This window comes from Clinocottus analis, unplaced genomic scaffold, assembly GCF_023055335.1.
Source record: "Clinocottus analis isolate CAN_PGR_092001 unplaced genomic scaffold, fCliAna1.0.p SCAF_12, whole genome shotgun sequence".
Lineage (NCBI taxonomy): Eukaryota > Metazoa > Chordata > Actinopteri > Perciformes > Cottidae > Clinocottus > Clinocottus analis.
Window position 1 is genome coordinate 1710750 of NW_027175843.1, and position 17780 is coordinate 1728529.

A 17780-nucleotide genomic window follows, 5' to 3' on the forward strand; every position below is an offset into this window, starting at 1 on the left:
GAGACAGACACACACACACCGCTGTTCCACCACAGCTGTTCAAATGTTGCCTCAGATACCATTTTGGACACATGCGCACATGCACACATGCACGGATGGCGACCAACCCGTACACACCCACACACACCCACACACACCCACACACACACACTGAGCTACCTTGTTGATGATGTGCTGCTGCTGTTGGAACTGTTGTTTGTGTTTCTCCAGGAACTGCTGGTGCTGCTGCTGCACCACCAGCTGCTGCAGCGCCTGGGCCTGGCCGCACTGCTGCTGGGGCAGCGGGGCCGACTGGGTCCTCCCCAGGGGCCGGTGGCCGCGAGCGAGTTTGGAGACGGCGGGCGACGGCAGCTGGAGGCCGGACAGGCCGACTGCGGTGAACACAGGAGGACGTCACTGACAAGCTTTGACCATCGTTAATATAGTTTATGCACCACAGATGCACAGGAGGAAGTCAATGACCCAACGGGGGGCTTTACGACGGGGCACCGCCACGTGATGGAGTTATTTTCCAGCTCTACTGTCACTACATTTATCTTTTTAACTCATAGAGGATTATACCGGACGGTTTGGTTACTTTTGTCTTTGTGTTCACCTCCAAGTTAAGTTTCAAAATGTAATCACTTTAACTTTCAATCCACGTAGGCTTCCACACGGACTTGACATAGTCGGCATATTAATTGTTGAGTTATGGCCAAATATATTATCTTTCCTGAGGTCACAGTGAGCCTTGACCGCTCCGTGAGTCCGAGAGGACGTTTTCTGCCAAATTTGGAGACATTTGCTGAAGGCATTTCTGAGGTTATAACGAGGGTTCACGAGGCCACGGCCGTCCCCGGCGGCGAGGCATGAGAGTTGTCTGATGCATCATGACTGTGATGCGTCAGCAATTTTGAAGGAAATGCAAATGAGTTTGCAAAAATGAGTCCCAGGTCATATAAAAAGAAACAACACCACTTTAAGAGAAGGTAGACAATGCCCATGTGACATTACATCGCAAAAACATCCCCTAAAAAAAAGGAAAACAAGCGTTGCAACTATTTAAAATGTTGTATAAAACAGTCATACCGTAAGTTATATACCATAACTATGAGATTCACTGGACACTGACCCATTGGGTTGTGGCTCTGCTCGAGCAGCGCCATGTGTTGGAGCAGAGGGTTGTGACCAGCCGGGCCGCCTCCCGCCCCGTCCCTGTCCAGAGCCGAAGACGCCAAGTAGGAGGGCAGGTGGGCCGTGGGCAGGAACGGAGGGGTCAGAGGAATCCCCTGCTGTAACGCCAGACGACTCTCACCATCTTGATGTCCTGACACCATCTACGCAGAGAGAGGGAGAGACATAAGGATGGAGAAGGAGGGAGGCAGATGGACGGAGACAAAGCGGGGTCAAATGAGACATAACGGGAGTGAGATGGAGAAAGAAAGGCACACATGTAAGGCACCGTCACGCTGAAAAATGATGGATAAGAGCGGTGTTGCGTACTAAATATTCTTTGGTGGAATGAGTGATGCATTAAAGATTTATAATACTGAGCATTGACTGTACTCACAGCGCTGGCCGGCCCTGTGGCGGGCAGTCCCAGGGTGATGTTGGGCAGCGAAGGGGAGGTGTAGAGAGACAGCTGGCTGACTGAACCCTCCCTTGCAGCCAACCTCTGAAGCAGGGAGGCCTGAACACACACACACGCACACACACAAACAACATTACAGTATATACTCACAGAGTACAGTCACAAACTACACACAGTCTGTATCACTTCGCCTCTATTTCACGCGCACATGCACACAAACACACTCAGAGCTCGAGCTCTCCATTAAAAAAAAAAGACAGACAATGCCAACCTCCTCCCAGAGTCGTCTGGTCAACCGTCTGCCTGCACACACACACACACACACACATCACACACACACGCACACACGCGGTGATGTCGGTTACCTCTCCTGGGCTGCTGGAGATGGTGACCCCGTTCTCACTGGGGATGTTACTGGAGCTGTTGTTGGGGGAGCTGGGACCGGAGCCCGGTGCGCTGTTGCATGCCGACTCTGTAGCACAACAAAGACGTTAGATTTTTTTTAGAGATGCTGAGGTGTCGGAGATGAAATGCTACGTCTCGTGGTAGTCCTTCTGGGGAGTATTCACATTATAAAGGATCTTTACATCTAAATCCTCAGTGAGAAATGAACGATGACAGTGTTTAACTTTATTTCGGAAACTTTTTCTGGAAAAAAGCACATCAAAAAACAGGTTGAACCCATTCATTGATGTTCCAACAGGAGTGCTCACCAGCCACATCGAGGGAGCGCTTCTTGGCGGTCGTGATGGGGCCGTCTTTCCTGCGGAGAAGAGGGCTGCTGCGGCGCTCCGTCACCTTCTGCTTTAGCCGCGAGCGGAGCTTCAGGTTGGGCTCCGAGGCTGGCGGGACAACGAGAGGAAACGGGGACATGACGGGGGGGGATTTACTCAAAAAGGTGGAGCACTTTCGCTCTGCTTATCCCCATCCCATTTACCTAAATATGTGGCGAAGCTAAAGCAATGGCAAGGTTAAGTGTTTGATTTCCAACTGGGCCACCCAGTCTAAAAATATTGCACCCCAAAAGGGAACATTGCAGACACCCTGTGAAATGTCGCTCCGGGAATTAGCTTTTCGTGGTAGATTGCCGGGGGCCGCACAAGCAGGGGCTTGTTCAGGGGCATGCAGAGGTGGGGGCTAATGAGCCGGTCCCTATAGGGCCAACGCCGTATGTGTTGGCCCGACAGATCCCGGGGGTTGAGGTTCGCGGTCGTCATGCGACGGTGGGAAGCGCTGCAACAAGACAGCAGGCAGCCAACTGGCAGCTTCCTTTGACCCCCGCGCTTAATGACGCTGCCTCCGCGCTCCGCCAGCTCGTTTCCAGACACTTTCAATTACAAAAAAACCCAGCCGATGTCTGTCACATGCGGCTGGCTGGCTATCTCTCGGGGCTCTCGCCTCCTCGTTGTGGGACTTGCTGCGTTAAAAAAGAAACGTACTGTTGAGTGCAGGACGGAGACGAGGCGAGCTTTCGGTTTATTGTGGGAATCTTGTCAGGACCTGACCTCTTCTGGACAATCTCTGCCAGACTGCGCCAGACACGGGCGGCTTTATTCCCTCCTCCGCTGGCTTCCTTCCGTTCAATTAGTCGATGCTGGGCAGGTTGACCAACGGTTGACCTTTCTGCTCGTTCCGCAACCTCCTATCAAACAGACCTCGCTAAGTTCATTAGCCTCAGAGGAGGAGCTGGGACTTTTCGGCACAGCCAAGTGGAAGCGATTGATTGCTCTTTGTGTAGTGTAGCGGTTTATTGTCCGAAGACGTATTCAGGGTCACTGCAAACCCTTCGGCCCCTCGCTTCCTGTAGCCTTGAATCAGTGAAGACGAAGCTACGCAGAGTTTTAATGTACTTCAAAGAGGTACAAGCACTCAATATACCGCCGGGTCGGCGGGGATAAGATGACCAATCGTGCATTTATAACATCTAAGCACTTTTTCAAATGCACTTTCAATTTTAAGGGGAACCCGCGCCTGAACTTATGAAACTCAATTATTTAAAAAAGAGCTTCTTCTAAGTGGAGGGCACTCGTCCAAAGTCTTTGTTAAGAGCGATGGAGTGGGTCGGGATAAAACGCTTTGCATTAGCTGAACTGACAGCAGCAGAAGGAAAGGCTGTGAGAAGGAGCGCGGTGCATGCAGGTTCAATTTGTGTGTATCGCACAGGGGATTGTACTCGTCTGACAGTTTGACATCGCCACAATCATCTCTTGCTATGCTAAATAATAAACTCGGCCATGTTTTTAAAAAAAAAATAGTACACGTGTGCGACAGCAAACGGCCTGCAACGATGACAGAAACTGAGGTCTTTCTGGTGCCAGGGGAGAAAGGACAAGGCAAAGTAAAGTAACATGATGCAGTAGAGGAGGGGATGTGTGTGTGTGTGTGTGTGTGTGGGGGGGGGGGGGTCAAGGTTGTGTTTGTGCGTCCTGAGTCATTAAGAAATCAACAGATAAAAGACAGAGTGGAGAGAGAGAGAGAGAGAGAGAGAAGGATGAATGGAAGGTTAGAGGGAGGTTAGGGGGACAGTGAAGGAGAAAGAGAAGGAGGGTGAAGTCGGGGTGTGTGTTTGGTGTGTGTGTGTGTGTGTGTTTGCCGGGCACCGGTCGCCACGGGGCGTTCACCTCAGGACGCAGTGACTTTGAAGGGTGTTAATGCCGACTGGGCAAAAGCAGACCAGTGTGCACACGTGCGAACACACTCGCTGCAGAGCGCCCAGACTGCTTTTACTGCTGATGCCGGCACTTTACTGAAGCCCTTTCTTCCATCCATCCCCTCCTCTTGCTCTCCACCCCTCCCTCTGAATCCCCCACTTCTCTCTTCCCCACCGGCATCGCTCCCTCTCTCCTTCGGTGTTGAGCCACTCTCCCTTATTTTTTTCCTCGACTACACATCAGAAGCAGCCGTTGGCATAGATGAGCGCGCTGCCTCGTTAGAGCGCTACTTCACCGTCCTGTTTTCCACTGTTGACGGTCCAGAAAACTCATTCCTAAACTGCCAAAACAGCATTTTCCTTATTCGGTTATTCAGCCATCCTGCCACTTCCTGACTATTGTAACTTCACATCCTCTCTTGTCAGGCAACGGCGTGTCTTCGTCTTAGGGGACACTTATTGCTGCTGAGGTAGAAAATGACCTGGGCCACTTCAAAAAAGTCATTTCCACACTAGCCGCGGGTGGCCAAATTGGCTTTTGAGGCAAGGAAGTGTAATGACGCACAAGACTTCTTAAATCCAAGGTAGAATTGCATACTCACTTTATATGTGTATGCTCAAAATTATATGACACGTGGCCTCGAATATCTCGGTCCAGAAGATAAATTGCTGCATTGGGATTTCTCTAAGCGCGCGTTGCCTCTGTGTGTTATCTCCTACAAACTACAGCTTTCAAATGTTCCTCTCTGATGCCCCCGCACACTTCCAGATAGCCATTAACGCTCTAAAGTAAAGTCCCTATCTCTACCAGATTAAACGTCTCTATAAGTGGTGCTCAGTATTTCAGTGCAGGAGGAAACCGCTGGTTCCCTGATACAAAACATATTGATCAGTTGCTCATGTGTTTTTACGGACGGGAGTCCCGGGCTTCGCTGGGGGAAGCCGTGCTGCTCCTTCAAGGAAGGGCAGAGACGGGAGGGAGATTTATGGAAATCAATAGAGTAGTTTGCTGAAACTCATCAGTGTTGCTTCCCAGAAATATCTATTTATGACACACATTAGGTCAATAGGTTTGAGGACCGTGAGGTAAACAGACAAATAGATAGACAGGTCTGCTTGTGAATCTCTTTACAAAATACATTCATCTACAAATAACATGTAAATACATACATACCGTAAAAGTCAGGTTACAAGAATGTACTACTTTCGGTGGGTGTCCCGCTAGATCCCCGCTGTAGCCAGCTAGCGCTTCTGCAAGTTCTCCGCTAGTGCTGCTGCTAGTCTCCCGCTAGCTCTCCGCTAGCTTCCTGCTAGCTCGTCGACAACCACTGAAGGTAACGTGACCAGCGCTGGCTCGACTCAGACAGCGGGGACACGGGCAGTAGCAGTAGCAGCAGGGAGCTAGCAAAGAGCTAGCAGCAGCGCTAGCTTAGTACAGCGGTAACCCGACTTTTACGGTACATACATTCATGCATTTTCCCGCTGGCGAAGGTTGAGGGGTGGAGGAGGAGGATGAAGTTATCTCGGATGAAAGTGCAATCTGTATGCTTGGACTTGCTGCAGGGTTTAAATGTGCAGTGCACAGTGTGGTATGGGAATATGTGTGTGTGTGTGTGTGAGAGAGATAGTGTGTGAAAGGGCGAGAGACAAAAGGGGGTCAGCATGACAAGTCTGCATCTGTCATGAAGGCCTTGCAGACTTCCTGCCACTGCATTCAAAGTGTCCCTCTGTGCTCTCCGTTATCACAGAGCCTCTCAGACTCGGGACAATGAACCCCTGTTGGAGCTGCACGTCCGACCCCGCCTTCATAACGTACATTTAACATTTACCCGCATGCGTTGGTTATCGCCGCAAGGCCCAGAAAACGTCACGGGTGACAGCGCCGGTCGTCAGCGGGGCGCACAACTGGGGGTGACCACTGTCACTGGCTTCCTTCCTGAACACAGCTCGTCTCTGTGCCGCTAATCTGATCTACAGCGTGGCTGCTCACTGCTGACACAACAGTTCCTCAAACAGCTGTGCGGTAGCCCGAGTGGGCACATGTCAGTATTTCCCTCTCGGGTTGTCCGCACCACAAAGGACAATGCCTTCAAATCCTCTCACGAAATGTTTCTTGACACATGCACGGGAGGGGGAGGGGGATGTGTTGGTGCTGTCGTACCTGTTGTACTTTATGTCAGTATGAACGGCGAAACTGTGAGTTGGGAGTATTCTTCAACCCCCGAAAACTCCAGAGTTACATCGGACCGTCCCTGAAAGTTGAAACTTGCCGTCTTGAGGTCGTGCGCCAGGACATATCCTCCCCCGCCTCCAGCTCACAGCTGGTGGTCAGGAGTGCAGAGTACACAAGGCCTGGCCTCCAGCTGCGAGAGCCGCGATACAGACGAGGCAGCTGCCGGCGCTCAGTGGACAATCACAGCTTGGGCATACTTGACTCGGACAAGGAGACGGAGGAACAACAGTCTGACGCATCCAAAAGACAGGAAGTGCTGTCTTTTTCGGCACTTCTCATGACAAGAAGAATGGTGGTTGCTTCTTCAAACAGTCGGATTGATGACGTCTGTGGAGGATTGTCTCTGAAGGAGTGGACTGGCTTTTCAAAATGTCTTTTTTAACAAAAAGTCAAGACATGTTGATGGAGAATAGAAATCAGGAAGTCATTTACGGACTCAAATCCTTGAATATGTCCACATTGACCTACTGAATGCAACAAAAATGATGATATAATTATTATATATATAAATGTCTTATTGTTTTTATGTAGCTTTAGAGATGCTAGGAGGCTGATTTTGTTGCCTGTGAGCAGTGCCAGGCAAGATGTTTTTCTCCTGCTTCCAGTCTTTATGCTAAGCTAAGCTAATATTCCACCTTACTATTCTGTTCGGTTCACAGTTTTAATTCAGAGCTCCACTCTCCAACCACCTGCCCTCATTTACATAAGACTGGTTAAAAAGACCTCATTAAATAACTTCTGGAGACTATTTTAGGGGCTCCTTTTAATCCTCCAGCGGCTGACTCCTGGTTCATGCGCCTGACTTTGAAACCCAATAAGCCATTTCAATTGCTAATGCAAAAGGGAAAGGAAGATTAGGGCTCCCCTCAAGGCGGCGGTGGGGTGGCTGCTTTTAAGAGACGGAGGAATATGGATGTCAGGAAGTAGCGATACCTCATCAAAAAAAAACCGGCACCATTTTGTACCTGTTTTGCGGAGCGGGAAGTCGTCTTTTGAGTCGTATGTGCCCAGCATCGGGTGGGTGTACGCTGACAAAGCCGTCTGAGGAGGAGAGCTCTGGTCCAAAGAGCTGTGCTGGGTTTTTCTACAAAAAAAAGGAAACATATTTATATATAATACATCAGTATTTATGTGTTTGTTTGCCAATCTCGCTGTTCCCGTTGTATACCTTACTTTTTCCACAGACCTCCCCAAGGTCAACAAACACGCAGCCGAGGAGACAACAATGTGGGTGGAACAGAGAAAGAGACAAAGAGGAGAGAGAGAGAGGACCGAGACTGAGCTGAAAGCATCCTCTGCACGTCTTTTTCACCACAAGACAGCAATGAGGCCGAGGCCTAGCTTCATTCTGAGAGGTGGGTGAAAAATGCACATAGACAGGGATGGAGGATGAGAGGAGAGGTGAGGCTCAAAAAAGGGGGAGAACTGAGGAGGAAGCCAACAGGTAGAGGAGAAAAGAAAATGGGAGAAACGGCGGCGGCGGCGAAAAGCAAACCCTGTTTTTCCTCACACACTCTTTGGATCGTTCTGTCATCTCGTGCCTGGGCAGAAATGTTTGACTGCTTAAAGCCTCTTCAAATATTTAAAGCGCGTGAGAGGTGGCATTGTCTTTTCTCTCAGCCCACTTCAAACACCTCAAAGAGAGCCAGCTGTCAATCACCGACGACAAACATCGCCAGGAAATTTAAAAAATGTATTCAAAAAAAAGAAAACGCTTCTTCTGCACTGTCAAGACAACCGGTGAGGACTCTGAGACGCTAATGTCGACGCTGGCAACTTCTCTCACATGCAAAGATACCCACACAACACGTGAAGGTCTGCCATGATCGCAAAAGCAACTTTTATGTCGCTCATCTTTGCTGTTTTATGTTTGTGTGGTTGTTTTTTTGGGGGGGTGAACAATAAAGGATTATAAAATTACAAGAAACACAGGCTGATAATCAACGTTTTAATGTGTGTGGAATGTTTCTTAAACATAAAGAAGCATGTGTAGGATCTTCTGCATCCTTTGCTTTAAAATGCGGCTTTCCTTTATTATGTTAAATGCAAAAATGTGTAAAAATATAAACTAACTTTACAAGCTCGTGGTTCGTTTTTGCATTATGAAATTCGACGATGTTGCTCGTTATCAGAAGGATGCACATGAATTATTCCGGTGAAGATAAGTGACGTAATGAGTTGCTTTGAGAGTGCAATAAATCTGTACGCTATAAAACAGATGTTTGACCCAAATGGCACAGATTCTCCACTCACAACCAGTCACATCCCAAGCCAAGAGTGCTTCTGTAGCGGCGGGCTGTGACACTCACCCATACCAAAAGCGTGGGTCGCTGGGCAGACAGTGGTTAAGGCTTCGCTGAGCCAGCGCTTTCTTCTTGTTCAGGACAAACTCCTGAAGCCGCATCTTAACCTCTGTGCTGGCGACCGCACCTGGAGGAGACGGAGAGAGAGACCTTTGAAACTCAGCAACCAAAGAGGAATGTATGCACTTTCTTCTCGGATTTGTCGACCGCTTCTGCGCCTCCCCGTCCTATTTGTGATAGCGATGTGAAGATCACAACTAAACATCCATCCGTGTTTCCACGGATAATGGGTCCGGCCTCGCGTCAAGCTTTTCTTGGAACTCCACAGGCGAGAGGAGTGCTCTGTAACTCGTGCAAGTTTCATTCAGTCGCTCCTCAATTACCACCCTCCTTTCACAGCGGCAAACAAACTGTCCATGGAGAGGGAGAGGTGGACGAGTGAGGGAGGGAGCAAGAGAGAGAGAGAGACCGAGAAAAAAAAAGAGAAGCGAGGAACGAAGTGAGGATAGGTGTTTTGAGAATAGTAGGAAAGCGGTGAAGGTGTGTTATTCTAAGACGGCGACAGCGGGAGCGATAACAGGTGATGTGTCGAGCTCCAGCGTGAAAAGTGGTAAATACAGTATGCGAACGTGACAACGGCTAATATACGCTCACTAAATCACGGTGCAGCTGGAAGTGCTGACGTCCCAATATGTCCGCTTTGCCACTGAGGGAAATTGGCTTTTATGAGACTGCCTTCCACGCGATTTATTGCAGTACTTAACAAAGCTTCCTCTGTTTACGAACCCGATGCTCTTTCTGCAGACGTCAAAGTGGAGGCTTTCGCCCAGCAGAGAGTGGTCGAGGAAATACACTGCGCTGTAAAAGAAAGTCATGCTTCTACACGTCGGGTTGAAATGTTTGCTGAAATATCGTAGCTTGTCCATAAAAAAAAAACAATTATACAGATAATGATCATACTTAAAAAGTCTTGATGACTGATAAACTTCACTACATAAATTAACTATGATAAATTTCTGTCGTCACACTTGCATGTCTCGTTGTAATGGGAACTTTGTAGCTGGAAGCATTGGATTAAGAGTTTAAGTGAGTCGTTTGATCCTCATTAGCAGCCATTTCCAATTTAAAAAGCACCTTTACCGCATGTTTAGATCCCTTCAAGTCCTGTTTTAAGTGGATAAGAAAGCTGAGTAACATATGTAGTGGGGCAAGTTTATATCGTTTTGCCCCCCCCTCCAATACGAGGCAACTCAAAGAGTCTTTTATTTCGCCTTCTGTGTCTGCACTATAAAACAATTACAGGAACAAGAAAAGCAATTAGCGCAACAAACAGCCACACACATTTCCTCCTGCCAGGAGGAGAAAAAAAAATGCAATTGTGTTGAAGCTCATTTGAGTCGGCGAGGACGGCTTTATGTGGCACTTTGCAGCAGCGACCAGCATCACTCCTGACAGTAATGGCACCATCAGGGCGCTCAAACCCTAATGACGAATATCAAAGAATGGCTGTTTTTTTATTAATAGTCCTCACAAAAGCTTTTACGCACCAAATTAATTGTGGAGATCTGGAAATTTCGGCAGCAATATTGACACTTAAAACAAAAAATATCAATCAGTCTGATGATATTTATATATATAACTGGAGAACTATTACCCCTCTGTCCATCCGCACTTTCAGATCCTCCTAATCCGTCTCTGACCTTCCCCTATTTGCAATAGTTGCGCATGCAGTTTCCCGATGCGATGAGGGATTATTACCAACATTAATGGCACACATTTGATTTAATGGCTGAACAAAGTGGTTTAGATAATCTCTTTTGTTGGCTCGTTGACAACGAGCCTGATCAGATGACAGCTCGTGTTTCAGACTTTGTTTGTAGAAATATCCTCGACCCCAAAGATCTCAGCGGGTAGATTGAGGAGTATGACGTTACCGCGAAGGATGTGACGGTGGCCAATGCAACAAAAAGGCCAAATTGTCCATTGTCCATTGCTGTTATTTGGTTCCTCAAACATTATGACTCTAGGGAAAGAGAACAAATAAACAATGGCATGTGTGCCGCTGCAATGCCTCGCCCCTCTCGCCTCGTCTCGGCGCTCTTATTCTGAAATCCTCCCGTGGTGAATGTGCAAGGTCAGGCTGTTCTGACTGCGGGGCGACAGGGACAGGTGCTGTGACCGAGCGGCCGAGTCTCACCGGCATCTGCCGCGACGAAGGGAACGTAGGGGCAAAAACGACGGATTTATTAAACGCGAGAGGATGCCAACCCCGCTGACGCTCGTGTTCGTCACGTTCAAAGATGTCTTCGACAACGTTCGGGCGCCTCGCGGGACGAAGGTGCTCTGGGATTACAGCCAGTACTCACTCTCCTGCCCCCTCTCCTTGTTTTTGAGCTGCAGGAGTTTGTGTTCCCGCTGCTGCTTCTCCATCTCCTGTTCCAGCCGCTGCTGCTCCATCTTCCTCTGGTGCTCCAACAGCTCCTGTTGGTGCTTCAGCGCCAGTAGATCCTGCTGGTGCTGGTGGAGAGAGAGACAAGACTAAAGGAGGAAGAAAGTAAAAAAAAAAAAAAAAGGAGACAGAGAAAAGTGGGTAAAGGACACTACACGGGACGAGCAAACTGAGAAGACATCGTTTAGCAACGGCTAGCCATTCTAGAAAAGGACACGGCGTCACCGCTCAGAATGCTAAATGCTAACCAGGAGACTGAGCCGACAGGCCAGTTTCCCCCCGATTGATTGTCTCCAATGGTTGACTTTGTGGTGACTGGGACCATTAGCTTCCCACGGGGATGACTAAGCAGCCAAATATATTGCCACCGGATCAGATTACACTCCGCGTCGCTTGAGCGTACGCGTGCTTCCTCCCGTCCTTCACCCGGGGCGCATTTTCTGCTGAGCGCAGTCAGTACGGCGGCTGCGGCTGCGTCCGATGGGAGGAAGTTGGACTCGTCGGGCCGCTCACCTTGACGTGCTCCTGCAGCTGGACTTCGTGCTGCCGCGACAGCTGCTCGTGCTGCCTCTGGAACTCGGCGATCAGGAGCTGCCGCTGGAGCTGCTGCTTGTGTTTCAGGGTCACCAGCTCCTGCTGCAGCTGCTGCTCCGGCTGATCTGCGGGAGGTTGTTTTTTTTGTTTTTTTACAAAGACGTTAGTTAGAGACGCGTTCACGTTTACCTCCAATTAATTAGCCGGGCCAATTTTTTAAAACATGACGCCCCACTTACTAATGACTGACCCGCGGCCCGGCTCCGAGGACGCGGGGCAAGCGGCGGAGACCGGCGCCGCGGGGAGGTGTTGGGGACCCAGGCCGAAGTGGGGCTGGTGCTGCTGGTGCTGGTGCTGCTGGTGGTGGTGGTGGTGGTGGTGATGGTGCGGGTGGTCCACGACGCGCAGGTCCATTGGGAGGATGGCTGTGGAGGTGGGGGGCACCTGCATGGGCAGCGCTGCCGAGCTCACGTCCACTGTTGGAGGAGGAGGAGGAGGAGGAAACAAGCGCATTATTATGAATTCCTGCTACTTTTCTTCTCAGAATATCTGTCCAGGTCCAAAACAGTCCAAAAACATTTGAGAGCAGCCAAATCCCCATGTCCTCTCTGGTCCAAATAAGACTCATGAGCACGTGTCGGATCAGCTGTCTGGGCACCGCGGCCTCGACTGTTGCACTCAGAATTACACTTCATGTTGGTTGTTGGCAAACTGGGGACTTAAGTTGAGTTGTAAGAGCATTAGCGAAACACAAAACACACACAAATTGCGTCTGTGATTCAAACCACAGTGTCAGACTTGAGCTGCGGTGGGAGCAAAGTGTATAGGAAGCCTCCACCGAATACTCCCTACACACACACACACACACACACACACACACACACCCGTCTCACAGATGACAAAGTAGCACACATGCGCGCGGGCAGAATGATGAAACATGGCAGCAGAGAGCAAAAACAATCCCCCTGCAACATGAGTTTTGCCGCAGGGATTTGCTGACACGCATGCAGACTTACCGTGTGTATTTGTGTGTGTGTGTGTGTGTGTGCACGCGGTGACGCTACATTTCGCCTACTGCAAGTGCACTGCTGACAGTGTGCTGCACAGAGAAGGTTTAAGTTGTGTGTGTGACGCTGAAGGAGACGGATAGCCAGCGACCATCACACATCTGAGAGCATGAAGACAACGCCGCGTTGTGTAGCATTTGTCACAATCAATAGAGACAGCGCACAAACAAAAAGGTCACGGGCAGGAGCCCTGCAAAATGTGCAGGAGGGGCGGCTTTCACATCAAGTTTTGACATGATACAGACGTGTAAACTGTTTGTGTTGCAGCCTTCATGCTGCGTTCACCTGCAACACGGATCTTGTGTTATCAGCGGTGTGGCGCCGGGAATAATCCCGCCAAGTGGAAGAGGCGCTGAGCGCGGGAACATTTAAACCTCTGCTGCAGCGGCGGGGTCGTCACGTGAAAACGAGAGCATTAGCGCAGTCTGATTATTTCTCCAAACAACAACAACAACAACAACACAGCAGCTTACACACAAACGGTAGTAAACCGACAACGTGACAGGAGGGAAACTGAGAAAAAAACCTAATATAAATATCTTAAGTTGTTCTATTTATCTCATAAATGGGGTAAAGATGAAAAAATGAGGGGATAAATTGTCAATTTCTGCTTGTTTGTGCCTCTCTCTCTTCTCGGGGTCGATGCATGATCCCGTGTGGAGAAACCACCTTGCACCACGCCGATGCCTCTGCCAGCTATCAATACCCCCTCCACCGCCTCCACCTCCCTCCCCAAACCAGTGGAGAGTGTCTCCGGCCTATCACGGATGTCCTGGCCTCCCCAGTGACCAATGAGGTGGCGATGAAGTGGCAGTAACTTGCCGAGATAGCCAATGACATCTTTGGTACCGGGCAGGTTTTGCGTGCAGGAGGAAATTCAACACCGCCCGACGGGACGGCGAGCGGGGGAGAGAGAGAGGGAGGGAAGGGTGTGGCCCGGGCCAGACATGCTGGTGCTACACTGGTGCATGTGTGTGTGTGTGTGTGGGTTGTGATTGTGTCGCTATACTTGTGAGGACTTGTTTGAAAGCTGGACATTAGAAGGAAACAACTTTTGAGTCAGGACTTGTGTTGATTATCTGACCGAGATGTTATTTAGAGTCGGCTCCTTTCCATCAACATGTATTAAGCACTTTTATACATTTCTTTAAAATGGAAATAACACCTAAAAACAAAGGGGAAAGTGTGTTTCTTATGCGTGTGTTAAAATGATCCCTGACCTTCTGACCTTACAAACCCGTATGTTTGTCACTTCCAGATAAACAAGCGTATAGAAATAGCGGCTCGTTAGGAGACGGCCACCGATCGCCCCTCCCGCTCCCGATCGGCCGGTGCCAATCATCCGTGTTGCCCGAACAAAAGCCTCCGCACGCCCCCTCGCTCGAGCCCACCACCTCTCCTGCATACATGTTACACAAGCATGCCCGTCAGCTGTTTAGTCACATAAACAAGCGCTACGTATCCAGGCCAAACAAACAAAACCTTGTGTTGGGTCAGTGCACTTCAAAACGGGGGGTGCCTCGCTGCAGTATTCGGGCCCATTCAGAGGGGACCCCGGCGCCAGTTATCCCAGCGCCGCGATGCCAAACATGCATGGACCATCACCTCAATTAACGCCTTTTCTGCTGTATATTTTCCCATGCGGACTTGCGCCGGGGGAGCGTCGGGCCGACCGATCTGCTCCGAGGCGGGCGGCCCCTGGACTTTGCCTCGCACACTCGCCCTTGACCCCCGTGCTGTTTGTGTGCCCACGGGCTTTCACAAAGGGTGTTTGTGTTTTTTTTTCCACAAATGGGGCTCCCACCGCCTCAAACCGCAACGCACCGCATGTGAGCGTTCAGCTTCTGCGCCTTCACGTGCAAAAACAGGATCTTTTGTCACTACAAATGATATTAAACATTTACAAAGAGGGCGATGCGTGGATTCATGAGACAAACAGGTCGGAGGGGAAAGGAGTGCACCGTCTGTGACACGAGGTGTACTCAGGTTACCAAAAAATGTGCCACCTGATTTGAATAAAGAAGCTAAGCTGCTCCACTGCGCCTCAGCTACATGCCAGCAAGTTTTGACTGAGTTTGACTCAGAGAAATGAAACTGCGTTTATAGAAAATGTTAGTTTTTTATGTATGCTTTGTGCCATGTTGTGTTTCCATGCGCAGAATGATGTCTCTGTTGTGTCCCGCTAACAGGGCCTGGTCCCATCGAGCGCTGAGGGGAAAGAGATGGAGCGACGGTGGAGTCACTCATCCGATCAGCCGCCGCGGTGTGATGTCAGCCACGCAAACACAAACATTGCCCTGAAACCTTTTGATAACCTTTGTGTATTTATGTGTCAACACTGCAATATACAGCTGAAGCACACTTGTTTTAATGCCCAGAGTGAAGGCTTTTACTTCTTTATTTGTGTCTTTTTGGTTACATTTCTATCACATTGTGGGACAAAACTGAAAAACAATTGTCATGAAGGCTTGTGGAGTTGTTTCAGACTGCAAAACTAGTGCGTGAGCTGAGAAGTGGAGGGATATGATTCTTCCAACAGTCATCAAAACCTGATCTCATCAAGTATTATGTCACGCTTCGGGGTCAATTCAGTTTCGGGTCATTTAAAAGGCTTTCAAAGTGCCGTCGACACAGGAAATGCATCCGTGTCGCGCCTGACTGACGGCTCCACGGGGGACCACGGCCCTCTGGCAGCGCGACGGACGCACAACGCAACGCAACGCAACACAGCAGCAACTCGTCGCTCCTTCGGAGGCGACGTTTACAACAAGTGGCGCTCCGTGAACGGGGGCGGACCAACGGGGCGACACGCGCAGCACGCCGCGGGACGCGGGCACCTGTGAAGTAATTAGCCCGGCTTACAAGGACGGCTCTCTGTGATTGTGGCATGAGGTAATGGTGCCGAGCCAACGGGAGGAGGAGGAGGAGGAGGAGGAGGACGAGGAGGAGGAGGAAGAGGCCAGATTTTGCAAACAATTGTTGTCACAATTTTTTAAGGCAAGTCCACGGATACAATCTGTGTAGTGGCTTTCCAGAAAGGGAAAGTCTTCACTTTCTTGCATCATCCTTCTATTAAAACGTTGCACAACTAGAAATGTCAGTAAATAGAAATCAGATTTTTCTACCACAAAGGGTTTTAAAGGCTTTCAATGTGTCGCAGGGAAAGAATAAAACCCGTCCGCGGACGCGATGAGGGAGCGTTAGAGACGAGGGGCGGAAGTGAGATAAACTCTGTTGATTTCCAGACGGGAAACTGTGTTTACTCTGTGAAGTCCCACGGAGCTGTGAGGTTTCCCCGCTGCAGTCGGCATGATGATGTGAAATCTGGCTGAACTCACCGAGAAAAAAAAGGAAGAAAAAAAAACAAAAAACACCCCAAACACGGCTGGTAAAATGTCAACATGTGCACTGTCCACTAAACTGTTCATCCGTCACTCTTTGTCCCCGTCTCCCTCTGATTCTCCCCCAACCTCCCTCCCTCCCTTCTCTCCTCTCCTCTCTCCCTCCTTCTCTCCTCCCTCCCTCCCTCCGCGATCAGACTAAGATCACGGATCACACAGAGGAGTTATTTATAGAGCAGGATTCCCAAGGGAGCTCCTCGCCCCACCGGGCATCTGTGCACTCAGACACAAAAAAATAAATAAAACACGCATGTTCAGTCGCAGGTCGTGAGGAAGCGAGGGCACGGGCTCATGTCAAATGCAAAAGTACTCAAGACAGTGTGTGTGTGTGTGTGTGATTAGAAATACACACTAGTGACAGCAACGTAACGCGTGCAGATTAAGAACGAACAGCAAATTGCTGATGTTGCGTCCTGTTGCCTGGTCCTGAGCCCTGCACACACACACACACACACACACACACAAACATACACACACAGGTGCATGCAGGGAGGGGTGGAGGAGAGGCAAACGCCATGGCGACTGCTGGGATGGTGGCCGGTGGTTGGTTGGTTGGTTGGACAGGGGATAAGGGGGAAGAGAGATGGAGGGAGGACCAACGGGCGCGGGGGGCAAATTGTTCAACTGCACGTCTGCGTGTGCAGCGGTTCGGCGTCCAGGCCCGGGTTAAAGTGCCGGTGGACGCCTCTTTGTTTTTCCCCCGTCCCTCTTTTCATCCAAGGACAGTGACTCACGGACACAAGTCATTGAAAGGAGAGAGACGGGAGAGGAGCGATGAACGGCACCTCGACCGGCCTCCATCAACTCGAGCACAGTGCGCGAGCTCTGGCACCGACCGTCACTGTGACTCCCACAGACATGCGGCACAGACGCACATGAACCAGGACGGAGAGAGAGAGAGAGAGAGAGAGAGAGAGAGAGAGAGAGAGAGAGAGAGACGCGGACGCCACATGGCCACGCTGCGTGCCCGCTGGCCGTCAACCAGCGCTGCCAACGAGACTCTTGTTAGCGAAGGATGCGAGAAAGGAAAATGCTAATCGAGGACAGAAATGTAATCAGAAGACGCGACGGTTTCACATAACTTTCAGTGCCTCCGAGGGCTGAGCAGGAGACCAAATAAAGCGAGTGTTGTGGGTTTTTTTTGCAGTGAACACCCCACAAACTTTCACACACATACACACACAGAGCGAGAGAGAGGCATGAACACAAACACACGCATGTGCACAATGGGCTGTGGCGCCATCTGCTCCATTCACTTAAAGGCTGCCTGAGTGCTGCTGAGCAGGACTCTGCATACATCACTACCATTCAATAAACACTGCCACTACTCAAAGCTGCACGCCCACGCAGCGAGCCGACGCACAGACATACGCTCTTCTCCTCAAGTGTGCACGCACACACACACACACACACACACACACACAGAGTCACACACACACACACACACACACGGGCGAAATTAGTTTATACAAACACATCGCACGTCTCGGCAACTAAACATAATAGAACAATTGCAAACGCACGATTAATCAGCACGCACATGAGGACGAAGTAAACACACCAGAGGAAAAGG

The 17780-nt window shown here is 49.9% G+C and overlaps 1 protein-coding gene across 4 annotated transcripts in view; it reads right to left on the reverse strand.

Annotated features, from left to right (window-relative positions):
* The window catches only part of hdac4 (histone deacetylase 4), an 89821-nt gene that overhangs the window by 33618 nt on the left and 38423 nt on the right, over positions 1-17780 (reverse strand). For 3 of the 4 annotated variants that reach the window (XM_068572292.1, XM_068572290.1, XM_068572294.1), the window contains 10 exons: positions 11979-12215; positions 11719-11864; positions 11123-11294; positions 8763-8883; positions 7419-7537; positions 2284-2412; positions 1936-2042; positions 1550-1669; positions 1112-1316; positions 160-371 (listed from right to left, as the gene is read on the reverse strand). In XM_068572292.1, coding sequence (XP_068428393.1) covers positions 160-371; positions 1112-1316; positions 1550-1669; positions 1936-2042; positions 2284-2412; positions 7419-7537; positions 8763-8883; positions 11123-11294; positions 11719-11864; positions 11979-12215 — 1568 coding nt within the window. The remainder of the gene's footprint in view (positions 1-159; positions 372-1111; positions 1317-1549; positions 1670-1935; positions 2043-2283; positions 2413-7418; positions 7538-8762; positions 8884-11122; positions 11295-11718; positions 11865-11978; positions 12216-17780) is intronic. The other variant, XM_068572291.1, reaches the window with a different exon arrangement.